Source organism: Dunckerocampus dactyliophorus, chromosome 2 (genome assembly GCF_027744805.1).
Source record: "Dunckerocampus dactyliophorus isolate RoL2022-P2 chromosome 2, RoL_Ddac_1.1, whole genome shotgun sequence".
Classification (NCBI taxonomy): domain Eukaryota; kingdom Metazoa; phylum Chordata; class Actinopteri; order Syngnathiformes; family Syngnathidae; genus Dunckerocampus; species Dunckerocampus dactyliophorus.
In genome coordinates this window covers 23,072,338-23,085,006 of record NC_072820.1, presented here as the reverse complement: position 1 = coordinate 23,085,006, position 12,669 = coordinate 23,072,338, and the positions used below count along the sequence as shown (strand labels likewise).

At 43.0% G+C, this 12,669-nt stretch overlaps 1 protein-coding gene across 6 annotated transcripts in view; it reads left to right on the top strand.

Annotated features, from left to right (window-relative positions):
• myripa (myosin VIIA and Rab interacting protein a) overlaps positions 1 to 12,669 on the top strand; it is a 31,953-nt gene that overhangs the window by 13,823 nt on the left and 5,461 nt on the right. For 5 of the 6 annotated variants that reach the window (XM_054767168.1, XM_054767167.1, XM_054767172.1 and 2 more), the window contains 5 exons: positions 5,455 to 7,821; positions 10,276 to 10,455; positions 10,534 to 10,695; positions 10,866 to 10,964; positions 11,053 to 11,113. In XM_054767168.1, the coding sequence (XP_054623143.1) occupies positions 5,455 to 7,821; positions 10,276 to 10,455; positions 10,534 to 10,695; positions 10,866 to 10,964; positions 11,053 to 11,113 (2,869 nt within the window). Of the gene's footprint in view, positions 1 to 5,454; positions 7,822 to 10,275; positions 10,456 to 10,533; positions 10,696 to 10,865; positions 10,965 to 11,052; positions 11,152 to 12,669 lie in introns of all 6 variants that reach the window. The other variant, XM_054767169.1, reaches the window with a different exon arrangement.

Sequence of the window (12,669 nt, the reverse complement as noted above, 5' to 3'; positions counted from 1 at the left end):
ATTTTTAAGGTCCTTTGGCCCAGCAGCACATTCTAAAAATATGATGTAACAAGAAAACTAAAAAAAAAAAAAATGATGAAAAATAACATTTTAAAGAAAAAAGATGCTACTTTTTTAAAGGTGTAATATTATGAGAAACATTAAATTCATTCAATTATTTCCTGTGCCGCTTAATCCTCATTAGGGTTGGGCGGGTATTCTGCAGCCTATCCCAGCTGGCTATGGGCGAAAGGCAGGGTATACCCTGGACTGCTCGCCAGGCAATCGCAGGGCACATATGAGAAACAAACAAAACAAAATAAAGTTATAATTTTTTTTAAATGAGGTTGCGTAAAAAGTTATATTGTTACAAGAATAAAGTCAAAATTTTATGGGAATAAAGTCATAATCATGAGAAGAAAATTTACAAGAAGAAAGTTCAAATAACAGCAGAAATGGAAAAAACAGCTGTAATTTTACGAGAATAAAGTCAAAATATTAGCAGAAAAATATTCTATTATATTATTCTAATTAGAAAAGAAGTTACAAATTAGAGAATAAACTCAATGTTAAGAGGAAAAATAATGTCATTTCAGTAGCATAAAGTTAAAATACAAAAAATATATATATATAATTTTTTAAAAGTCATAAAATAAGAAATAAACAAAACAAAATAAAGAGGTAATTTTTGGAAAAGTAGGTTTGGGAAAATTTTTTGTAATATTACAAAAAAATCACGAAGATTGTTTAAAAAGAAAGTGGACATATTAGGAAAAAAAAATATATATATATATATATTATTAAAACTCCATGTGGGCCGCACGTTGGTCTAGTGGTTAGCATGTTGGCCAACACAGTCACAGTCTGAAGATCGGGAAGACATGGGTTTGATTCTCCCTTGGGCATTTTCTGTGTGGAGTTTGCATGTTCTCCCCGTGCGTGGGTTTTCTCCGGGTACTCCGGTTTCCTCCCATATTCGACTCTAAATTGTCCATAGGTATGAATGTGAGTGTGAATGGTTGTTTGTCTATATGTGCAGGGTGTACCCCGCCTGTCGCCCGAAGTCAGCTGGGATAGGCCCACAGCATACCCCTGCGACCCTAATGAGGAGAAGTGGCATAGAAAATGGATGGATGGAAAACTCCATGTGTTGTCTGGCCCAAAAAAATTACTTCATGGCAAAGTCCGCCTCCTTTGTCAATGAATCACATAATCCCGCCCTCATTCACACCCTACGCGAGTGTGGTTGGGAGAATTTGAATAAGGGAAACGTGTTTACCTCCAAGCCTTGAAAAACACGGCTCGGAGAATACGGCTCTAAGAAGTTAACAAGAAAAAGAAGCGAATAATTCACTTTTGTTAAAAATTTTGTTTCCTAATACTTCTTAGTCACAGTTATTTTTTTTTAGCTGAATAACATTTGTGGTCTTACCTTTTATTTGTATATGAAGTACATGCAACCCGTCCTTCTCCGGGAAAAGCTCTGATACTCTCCTTAGGCAAGGGGGAGGCCATCCCATCTATATGTGTGACCCAGTGGTTTTAGCTGGTTGGAGCCGGTCAACACTAAGTTTGAAAAGTTGTGATAAAGAATAAGATGCAGGGCCAAAAGCAAGTGATACAGATACAGCGAATAGACAAGTCTGCTCTGGTCACGCTATCAAACATGTGCCAGTAAACCCCTGTTTGAATGGCCTTAATTGAGTCAGTGAGAATGCGACTTGAACCGTGTCCAATTGAATGAAGCTCTTCACACAGGAGGAAAACGAGGGACGATGGCACAGCCACTTTCCCTGAGTGTGATCGATAAAGCCCTTCCAAGTCCTTGGAGACTCAGGCCGAAACCCTCCTCTGTATCTCGTAGGGTCCAGCCTTTGCCTTTAGCGAGAGCATAGTCTTAACAGAGAATTTGGAGCATGAATCAGTGGATTTTTCATTCACCTGAGTTGGCTGTCGTCCCCCACGCCATATCCAGCAACTTTCTTGGCAGCTAAATCAACTGCATTGTTTCCATCAGCAATCAGAGAGCCAGCCTTTTAGTGACCTGTGCATTTAATGATAGCTACCTTCTTGGGGCATGAGAGAGCAGTATCAAGTCTCATCATGAGAAGTCTGTGTTTAATGGGCGTACCACGAGTCATCATTTAGTTTCCAAAAGAAGTCATATAGTGCAGCTGCAGAGGAGTAAGCTGTGTCAGTTTGAATATAGTGTTCGCTGTAGGTCGCTGTCGAGTCAGTTTGGCTGTGTACGTTTGTGTGTACGTCACTAGGAAGGGGCGTGGTGTTATTGGAGATGGCAGATGAAGCGTCAGGGTCTCTGATTGCCAATGTCTCTTAAATTTTCTCCTTTAAAGCATTTATTCTGGCAGTGAGGGCAGACAACTCACCCACATGAGTCTTGGCGATGGTCAGATCCGCATTGATATCACGCAAAATGGATCCAGATCGAATGTGGATAATGTGCGCCTGAATCCCCTTTGGCTCATCAGTTTTCTTAGGCATGGAAGGAGAGCACAACATTTTGTGTGAAGCCAACTCATCATGAGCGTGTTTGTGTGGATTGTTGATAACATTTGTTGATAACATGCTGTGTGTCTGATCCAAACGCACAGTCACTCGCATATGGGGATAATGTTTGGGACTGTAGAGCATATAAGTCATTACCACAAAACAGTCCCTTCTTTTTTTCTCAGCTGTGACAGCTGCAAACTTGGATGTGGCTTGCTCAGTCACACACACATTGATGGAATGGAAGATGGAATTTTAACAGATCTTGAATGGCTTCCAATTGTTTCATTTTCTTAGTTTTGGCGAGTTTTCCTGCCCCTTCATATTCAGCACAAGCAGTCTCTTGCTGCACTCTCAACAAATTCACAAAGGCATTTACTTGGCAAAGAACCATCTAATGGCCTTATTCCTCCCAATTTTTGCACTTGTTTAAGCCAATCACATTTCTTCTCATATCCTTCCAGCAATGAAGCAGGATGTCTTTCAAACATTTTTCACAACACCTTTTGAATCTCACTACCGCAACTTCCTTGTTCAAAACTAGACTTCCCAGGAACGTCACGTGACCACTCTGAAGAACATTGCACATGAGCATTCGAAACTGTCAGGTTTGAAAAACTACCCAACTCTGGTCCGTAAAAACAACTGTTTAGAATGTATGAATGATAGACCAAATGAACCTCAGTGGACTAGTCGCAATGGTGCTTTTCCTCAGCAGACCACAGTCACTTCGCAAGGACTCACTTACCCCACAAATACAGGTTTTCTAACCAGCAGAGATATCCGAGCCAGAACAGTATCGAAACTGGGCAGACACAGCACTTCCTGTATTTATCCTGACCAGAACAGTATCGAAATCAGGATTCCTGTCCAGTACAGACTCAAAAACAGGGCATCCCAGCCAACACAGTCTCAAAACTAGGGCATCCGGCTAGAACAGTCTCAAAACTTTTTATTCTTTTTTTTGATTTTGTTATGAAAAAAGGGGTGAAATCACTCCTACTGACACTCTCAAATGTAATTATTGCAATTAAATTATGCAACATTTGGTAAGAATGTTTTTGGCTTTCTTTTCTCATCAATTCCAGCAATCTGCCCTATAATAGAACAGGCAGAAATTACTGTAGTTCTCTCAAAAGAAAGGTTTTCTGCTTACCTTGTTATTTGGGCCCACTTAAATTGCTGGAAGTGTCGAGTGTCATAGGCAGATCGAGCAGGAAGCGCAAGATCCGGCTCAAAGGACCAATTGAAAGTTTTTGTCACTTTTAGTTTGTTATCGTTAACGCCTCCAAATAAGTCTCAGAAACGATAGCTCAATTAGAGCAGTTTAATATACCAGGAAGAATGATACACAGCTGAGGGGACTCGTCTTCCACACAAATGCAGGAGCAAGTCCGAGGCACTCCAGGTCAGATGTCCTTTTGCCTAGCTTAGCCCGCCCCGTCGCGTGGGGGGAGGCCATCCTGTCGCGTGTCTCTATGCGTGAGCCACCTTACCCCCTGTGAGAACATGTAGACTTGCCTTTCTTTATTGCATGAGCTTCTTCTCTGGAGTTCAACATTTTGTAGGTTCCTTGTAAATAGAGGAATTAATAAAGCTAGGGGTGATGCCTGCTGGTGCGTGGACGCAGCGGGACACAGCGGGACCAAATAATGCCACGACTGCTTCACGGATGCGGGAATTGATGGTGACAATGCACACCCATGCGGGAGCAATGCGCATCACGCCGACTATTTTCGTGCACGTAAACAGTACTTGACAAGGTGTAAATAAGTCGTGTGGGAGCCTGGTCATTTCGTGCCAATGTGCACTATTTTCAGTCACGAATTGCGTGCCAAGTGCATAATTTATGCATAAACAGAACGCAAACTAGTCATAGCCATAAATAAGTAACTGACATGTACTGTATTGCCACAGCAAAGATTCAATGCATGCAGGTGTAAACGCCGCTTTTTGAATTAGACCAAACATTTCAACGACAGCAATGAGTTCTTTAGCATGCCTGTCATTAGTTACATCCACATGCACATTAAATTCATTGCGTAGTATAACTACCTGTTTTACTGTGCATATGACAATAAAATTCTTGAATCTTGAAATTCCTGTGAAATGACCGAACAGTCAAAATCAGTGCACACAACTGAAAGTAATTCATTTACGTAATGGTAATATAACGCATGGAAGTATGTTTTAACGCCATTTTGAATGACACATCCTCAGAAGAAGAAAAAAGCACAATGATAATTTTTGGATGATTATATTGTCCCTGGATATAGCACAAACACCCTCACCCCTCTGGTTTTGTCGTGTTTCAGACAGAAAGTTGAAATGAGTTGGACTGGACTCAGCACAGCATTAGCTGTGTTTTTGTCGAGCCACGTCTCAGTTAAAAATATAAAATCGAGATTGTAAAAGGAAATATAAATAGTAATTAAAAATGAATTGTTACGTAAAGATCTAACATTGAGTACAGCATGTTTGGGATTAGTTAAACTGGGCGATTTAGTTGAACTGGGCTCTCACTCACTTAATAGGAAGGGCTATTCCTGGTGGTGTAATGCTACTTTTGCCCTTTCATGGCAGAGGGCATGGATTTGATTCTCAGCCAGGCTTGCATCAGGAAGGGTATTCAGCGTAAAAACAAAGCCAAAACCCTGATACGGAAAAGCGGAAAGTGAAAATATCCTGCAATAATAGAATATGATTTATACACTAATATTGGCTCCTAAAATGTGTTTTCATAAATACAACTTTGCCATGTGCAAAAAGTATTGGGACACACCTCTTCATTAATTTATTAACCAATCAGGAGTGGAAGTTGTGACAAGTGCAAGCAGATTTTTTAACTTTCAGTTTTCTGAGGGTGTAACAGCTACAGTATGTGTCCCAAGACTTTCATCATTGTAGTGCCTGGAGGGAATGGGAGGTAACATTTAAATCAAATCCCATTTTCTTCTCCATTAACAGGATCACAACAGGAGGGATGGCCAGTCCCGTTCTCCCTCTGATGCCGAGAGTCCTGACACTTTAACACCTGAAGCCATCACTCCTAATCCGTTAGACCAAAAAAGTGACACCCTTGAACATGGAACGCATCAAGTGGACCAGGAGTTGACGATAGATGGGCACCAAGATGAGGGACACGTGTCAGATTCCTTACTCAGAGATGAAGCAAAAGATGATGATGACGATGAAGCACAGGAGGTGGAAATGAGAAATAAAGAAGAGGAAGATGGGAGTATGGCTGTGGATGGAGTGAGAGCAGAGGAGGTAGAGGAAGAGGAGGTCAAATCCAGGTTGTACAAGCTGGTAGCACAGTCAAGACTATCCTACTTCTCGTCCACTGATGATGAGCTGGACCGAGCAGGGAGAAGTGAAGATGATGGAGGGTATGATGAAGGTCAGGAGGAAGAGGAGAGCGAGGAAAAGACAGGAGGACTAACCCACAAAATCTGCCAGCTGGAGGAGGAAGTCCAAGCCAGCATGTTGTCCTCCACCGAGGACGAGCTGGACAGAGTCACAGATGAAGAGAAGAAGGAAGCGGAAGAAGAGGAGGAGGAGGAGCTGGCGGTGAAAGTGTGCAGGTTGGCCACCGAAGTCGGCGCCGCCCAATTTTCATCCACCGAGGATGAGCTGGATCGGGAGGATGTGATTCACGAGGAGACGCTGTGGAGGCTGCAGGAGGACAAGGCGGCACAGGCAGCACAGGTACGCCACCTGGCCAGTCTGGTCAGTGCTTCCCAGTTCTCCTCCACTGAGGACGAACTGGATCGAGTTGGTGAAGATGAAGCAGAGATGAAGCAGGGAGGAGAAGGACAGGAGAGTGCAAGTGAAGAACTGTCTGAGGATCTAGAATGTTGGGAAAGTTGGGAATCCATGGGAGACGTAGAGGCAGAGATGTTTGATTTAAGGAAACAAAATGAGGAGCATGCTCCAGAAAGAATGACTGAGAACGTTCAAGATTGTCAGGACCAGCACGGTGAAGTAGACATAGAGGAATCTGATGACAGGATGTTTGAGGACAAAGATGAGATGGTTTTTGCATCACACAAGGATGCGAGATGGTCAGAGCAGACAGTAATTGGGCAAGAACATCCGCCAGAGGTGAAGATGTCAGACCAAAGAGGAGAAGAAGGACAGGAGGAGGAACAGGATATCCTTGGAGGAGGAGAGAACAGTCTTGAGACACAGTGGGAGATGGCCTCGGCCAGTGGGGACGAAGACGCCGAGTTTGACAGAATCATCAACAGCATGTTGATGATGACACTGGAGGACATGCAGAAACTAGACCAGCAAAGCAAGGATGCAAAGACAGACAAGGAGTGGAACAAGGACACAAGTGAGACAACCAAGAAGAGGGATGAGGACATGAAGACAGATAAGGACAGCAATGGTGATGCAAGGATGGCCGATGAGAAGGAATACGATACAAATGCAAATGAAGAGAGGAAAGAAGACACAGACACAGACATGAAGACAAAGGGCGATCTAAAGACAGACGACGAGAGGAAAGGAGACACAAAGACAGAACAAAGCAGAAATGAGTATCCAAAGATGGAGCAGGACAGGAACAAGAATGCCGAGACACAGGAGTGGAAAGAAAATGTCAAGACGGATAGTGACAGCAACAAGATTGCAAAGGGAGAGGAGAAGAATGAGGATGAGACAAGTAAAGGAAGGAACAAGGATATGAAGACAGATGCTGAGAAGGAAGAGCATTCAAAGACAGTTGATGAGGACAAGCAGACAGACATAGAAAAGCATAAGGATGCAAAAATCAACACAGAGAGGAAAGACAATACCAAAACATGCAAGGACGGGAACAAGGATAAGAAGAAAGATGATGAAAGGAAAGAAGACACAAAGACAAGTGAGAGGAAGAACGAGGATGTGAAGGCGGAGAAGGACAGACACACGGACCCAAAGACAGACAAGGAGCACAAAGGACTTGCTGACAGACAAGACAAGGAGAAGCTAGACAATGCAAAGACAGAGAATAAGAAGAAAGAAGACATAAAGACCGATATGGACAGGAGCATGGATGAAAAGTCCAACAATGAGGACAGAAAGACAGACGAGACACAAGATGCAAAAGAGGTCCAAGTGGACCACACGAGCCTGCTTGAAGATCCAAACGCGCAAACTTTTGGAGATTATTGTAAAGCACATGAAAGTGCTGATCTTTCACTCAGTCGTCCATCGAGTCCTTTAACTGATAATAAAGACACAGGCCAGGTCGACAGCAAAATGTCCCCTGATTGTCCAACAGTCGAGGACAAAGAGGACATTGAGGACGTCGAGGAGGGATTCCTGTCACCAGAGGACATCAGAAATGTGAGGGGACTTTTTATTAACAACACAAACCTTCTTGTTCTAGAAACATCTTTACTAACTTTACTAACTTCTTCTTCCGGCTTAGAATGTAGGCTAGCAGAGGTATGGACTCGAGTCATGTGACTTGGACTCGAGTCACAATTTTCATGACTTTGGAGTCGACTTGGCAATGTTATCAAAGACTTGCAACTCACCTTGGACTATGGTGTCAATGACTCGGGGCTAGACTCAGACTTTAGTTGGATGACTTGAAAACGCTTGAAATTTTCAGTGTTGAGTAAAATGTGTCCCCATTGAAAGTAGTTAACTAATGTGATCATTATTATGTAATTTCCAGAAAAAATACTTTGAATCTGCCTCATTAAATGTATCTACTAATGTTCTGAATATCAGCTTTAAGAACAAACAATGAATGTGTGGATTACATAATTCCTCATTGCTATGACAGCACTCTTTTTCTGTGACTAAGTCTTGTCACACCAGTCTTACTCAAAAATAAAACACTTAAAAATGCATTCATTGCATTTGTCAAATGTAATAGATTGTTACAATGTTAAAATTGCATTTTATTTGGGAGACACTGATCAGCGCTTATGACTTGTAAGGACTTGAAAATTTCAAGCTTATGACTGCAGACTTGACTCGACCTTTCTTACCTTGACACTTGAGGTTAAAGAGTGGAGACTTGTAAAACACTGTCTTGTTATGACTCATGATAAAACTGTGTGTGGGGGTGTGTGTGTGTGTGCGTGTGTGTGTGTGAGACTAATTAAAAGGTGCAGGGTGCCTTTTGCTTGTGACATCTTCCTGTTATGAACAGGCACAAACATGTTGCATTACTTACCCAAAATAGAGTGGAAAATATTCCATCCCAACACCATTGATCGAAAGGCTTTGTGTATCTGGCGAGGAGACTGCATCACAACCAACCAAGAATTGTGAGCGCTAACAAACCCTGCAGTGATAGAAAAGTAATGGTCAGGATTTGTAGTTGGTTGCATGTGGAATTACAAACTATTGCTACTATACATGTGCAAGGCATGATTTATAACCTAGCATTAACTTTTCCAAACTCAAAGGCACTACAACAGCAGCAGCATCTCCAATAGCTACCATTACCTGTCAGTAGTGGTCCTGGGCACTGTGAGCGAGGCGCTGTGTCACTAAGCCAGAAAAGGTAGATTCTCTGTGTTAGCTCCTACAATAACAATGTCGCTAAAGCATGGTTAATATGCAGGTCATGTAAATAGAGCGTTGTTGGGCGTTTTTGGATGTTTTCTTCAGAGTCACGGTCACTGTTAAGAATGATTACATTAGCATAGCTATGTGATCTACAATGCTAACATCACACTCACAATTTAACACTAGTCATGCTAGGTTTGTCTGAGTCACTGAAGAAAAACATAATGATCAAACTTACAGCTCCAGCATCTATAGCTGACTGACAGATAGCTGTCAGAGCGCAAGACTTTTTAAAGCTGTGTTATTTATTTATTTTTTGAGGTTGAGTGGTGGGCGTATACACAAGGCGTGCTCATGTAGCTCGGGGTAGTTTCAAATGTGCTATCATGTTCAGGTACAACTTCAAAAGCAACCACTTGAACACCTTTTCTCTCAAAAGTGGTGCAAACAAGTGAGGGAGATGATCTATTGTTCTCAAATTCGGTGCTAATAAACAGGCTCTAGGGCAGGGGTCACCAACACAGTGCCCGCGGGAACCAGGTAGCCCCCCACGACCACACAGGGCGCCCGCACGCCTGCTTTTCATTCAGTTTTTCAGTTAATAATATGAGAACACTAGAAAGAAATGCATTCTGAAACATAAAATGTGAGTTGTGGATACCAGCATTTTGTGAATGTTTTGGTAAAACAAGCATATTTCATCTGTTTGGGTTGAAATAAGGTATGAAAATCATTTCTACAAAAATTAGTAGCTCTTGGCCATTTTCATTTTAGCTCTCACAAGAAAAAACGTTGGTGACCCCTGATCTAGGGACACACATCACCAGACTAGGTCAACTGAACCCAACCGTATTGTAGTCGCTGCTAAAAAAAAAACAGCATAGACCAGCATGGAAATTATGCTGATATATGCTGGTCAGTGCTGCTCTATGCTGGTCAGTGCTGGTCTATGCTGGTGGACCAGTCACCAGCATACCAGCACAAAAACACAACATATGCTGCTCATGAAGGTAACTGGTCTATGCCGTTTTCTATGCTGTCACCCATCACAGAGTGCATGCGCAGACACTTGCGTGAGTAGGGTACTTATTACACTCTAGTTACCCTTCACAGTACTCATGCACGGAAACTTGCACATGCGCAACAAGTTCTAATGCTTCCCCTGACGTGTCTTGCATGTAATGACGCCCTGATTTGTAAACTAGTTTACTTTTCTAATTTTACTTGCAGTTTCAGGGGTGTATAAGTTTACATTTACTGTGTGTGTTGTAGAAATACTCAGCAGCGTCCCTATGCAGCATCACCACTGAGGTTCTGAAGGTGCTCAATGCCACCGAGGAGCTCCTACAGGGGGTAGAGGGCCGGGATAGCCGCCGACCTTCCACTTCTTTTTTGCCTGCCAATGCTGACCCAAAGAAACTGGATCAACACTTCTCCAGCCTGGAAGAGAAAGTAGGTTTTATTTTCTAAAGTGTGGGGTGGTTCATGATCTTTTTAGTTAATTTATTTATTTGGTCTGTGCATCTGCAGGTGTACGTGGCAGCGGGGTCAGTCTACGGCGTGGAGGCGGAACTTAGCGAATTGGAGGAGCGTGCCAGGGATGTCTCCAGCGCCACGTCCAATATGGAGCTGTCCTTCCTGGAGGAGCAGGTGGCATCGGCCGCCGCTAGAGTTCATCAATCTGAGCTACAGGTTAGCCCCTGTTAGGTTCATTTATATACACTTTCATGTCCTTATATGGGCAAAAGGATGGTGTTTATGTATGCTAACTAGAATTGCATGCACACTTAATGGTCTTAATAATTCTGTAATTTTGATTGAGAGCAATGTACAAATCTACACATTTGTACATATCGTTGCAGGTCAATGACATCTCAGCCAGGATCGCCGCCCTGCAGAGTGCCGGTCTCAACGTGGACCCACAGTCCCGCGTTGCCAAGACCAGGACGGTCCCAGTCATGGTAGCGTGTTGGCGTTCACACACACACGCGATGCAGCCAACCAACATGATGTCATAGCCCTCATACAAGACGCCGTTGTCTTTTCCAGCCTCTCACCCTGAGCTCATCCAGACAGCTGAGGAGACGACTGCCTGCGCTCCCACGTCGAGGTGAAACGCAAACGATGCTTTCATTCCCACTTTTAAAGGTGCCTTATGTAACACTGCTTTCGACTTCAACTCCAACCTACTGCTTTTGTTTTTTTAATCAATACAATCGTTTCTCCTGCCAGTTATCAATGATGACCGCCACCTTGCATAATAGAAACACAATTGGAAAAAAAATCCAGAGTGTGCTTGCTCATGCACAAGTACACATGCAGAAGCATAACGTGGACATGTCGTTTACTCAGTGCAATTATTCCTTCCAACAGTTATCAATAATAACAGTCACCTTGCATAATAGAAACAAAGTAGGTGGAAAAAAATCCACACACCTAAGACGCACTTACTCATGCTAGTGCACACACAGATGTGTAACATGGATGTGTTCATGATAGTTCTTCCCGCCAGTTATCAACGACAACCCCACTTTGCATAATAGAAACGAAACTCGAAAAATCCTGGAGTCAAAGCCCACGGTGTGTGTGCTCATGCACGAGTACAAGTGGTGCAACCGGGACGTACTTTATACTTTACTTGTACTTGACCTAATGCATCGAGGAAAAGGCTTCTTGAGGCGTCATCTGTACTTCTGTGAAGAAAGTGTCGGACGTTTCGCTCCTCATCCGAAGAGCTTCGTCAGCGAACTAATAAGTGCTGGTAGCTTAGGCCTTAAATACCGTAAGAGTGGGCGGAATTGGTGTGCCAACACCCTCCTCCTATTGGTTCGTTACACTAAGCCTGGGCGGAGTAGTGGTATAATCCTATCCTGTTATTAACACCTCCGATAAAAGGGGAAGTGTCGCTCCCTGAAAAGGGTATGAACGACTCTGATCCTGGCTCGTTAGCATCTATTGTTCTGGCTCGGCCCTGGCTTCACCTCATTTGCAAGACTAAGAGCTGTGGGTTTTGGTCTCAGTAACCTGCTGAACACAGGGTCCAAATTAAACCTCAAACCACCATTCCGATTCAATGATGGGTTCTGTTGTTTGACAAAAATGGCTTCCTTTACTCCTCTTTCAAACCATCTGTTTTCTTTGGCCAAAATCTTTACCTCGCTGTCCTGAAAAGAGTGATTGGTAGCTTTCAGGTGTTGATGTACTGCTGATTGAGGACCACTAGAATTGTCCCTGCGATGTTGATAAAGCCTTTTTTGGAGCATTTGCTTAGTTTCCCCAATGTAGTGCTCTTTGCATTCCTCATCTTTACAGTGGACCTAATGCAGTCATTCCTCTCATCAGTTATCAAAGATAACCACCACCTTGCAAAAGTGAACCAAAACTGGAAAAATGCAGAGTCAAAGCTTACAGTGTGCTTGCTCATGCATGAGAACAGGTGGTGCTACCTGGACTCGTCGTTTAAGCAGTGAGATCACTGAAAGCATTACAGTTATTATTGATAACTGCTATCTTGTGCAATAGCAATAACAGGGAATCACACCAAATGTGAAAATTGTAGCACTGCAGTGCATCTGAAGCATCTTTCGTGACACGGTGTTGCCTTTTGAGGCTCACAGAGGTACTGCATGACACTAGCTTGTTTTGCATAATTGCACCTTTAAAATC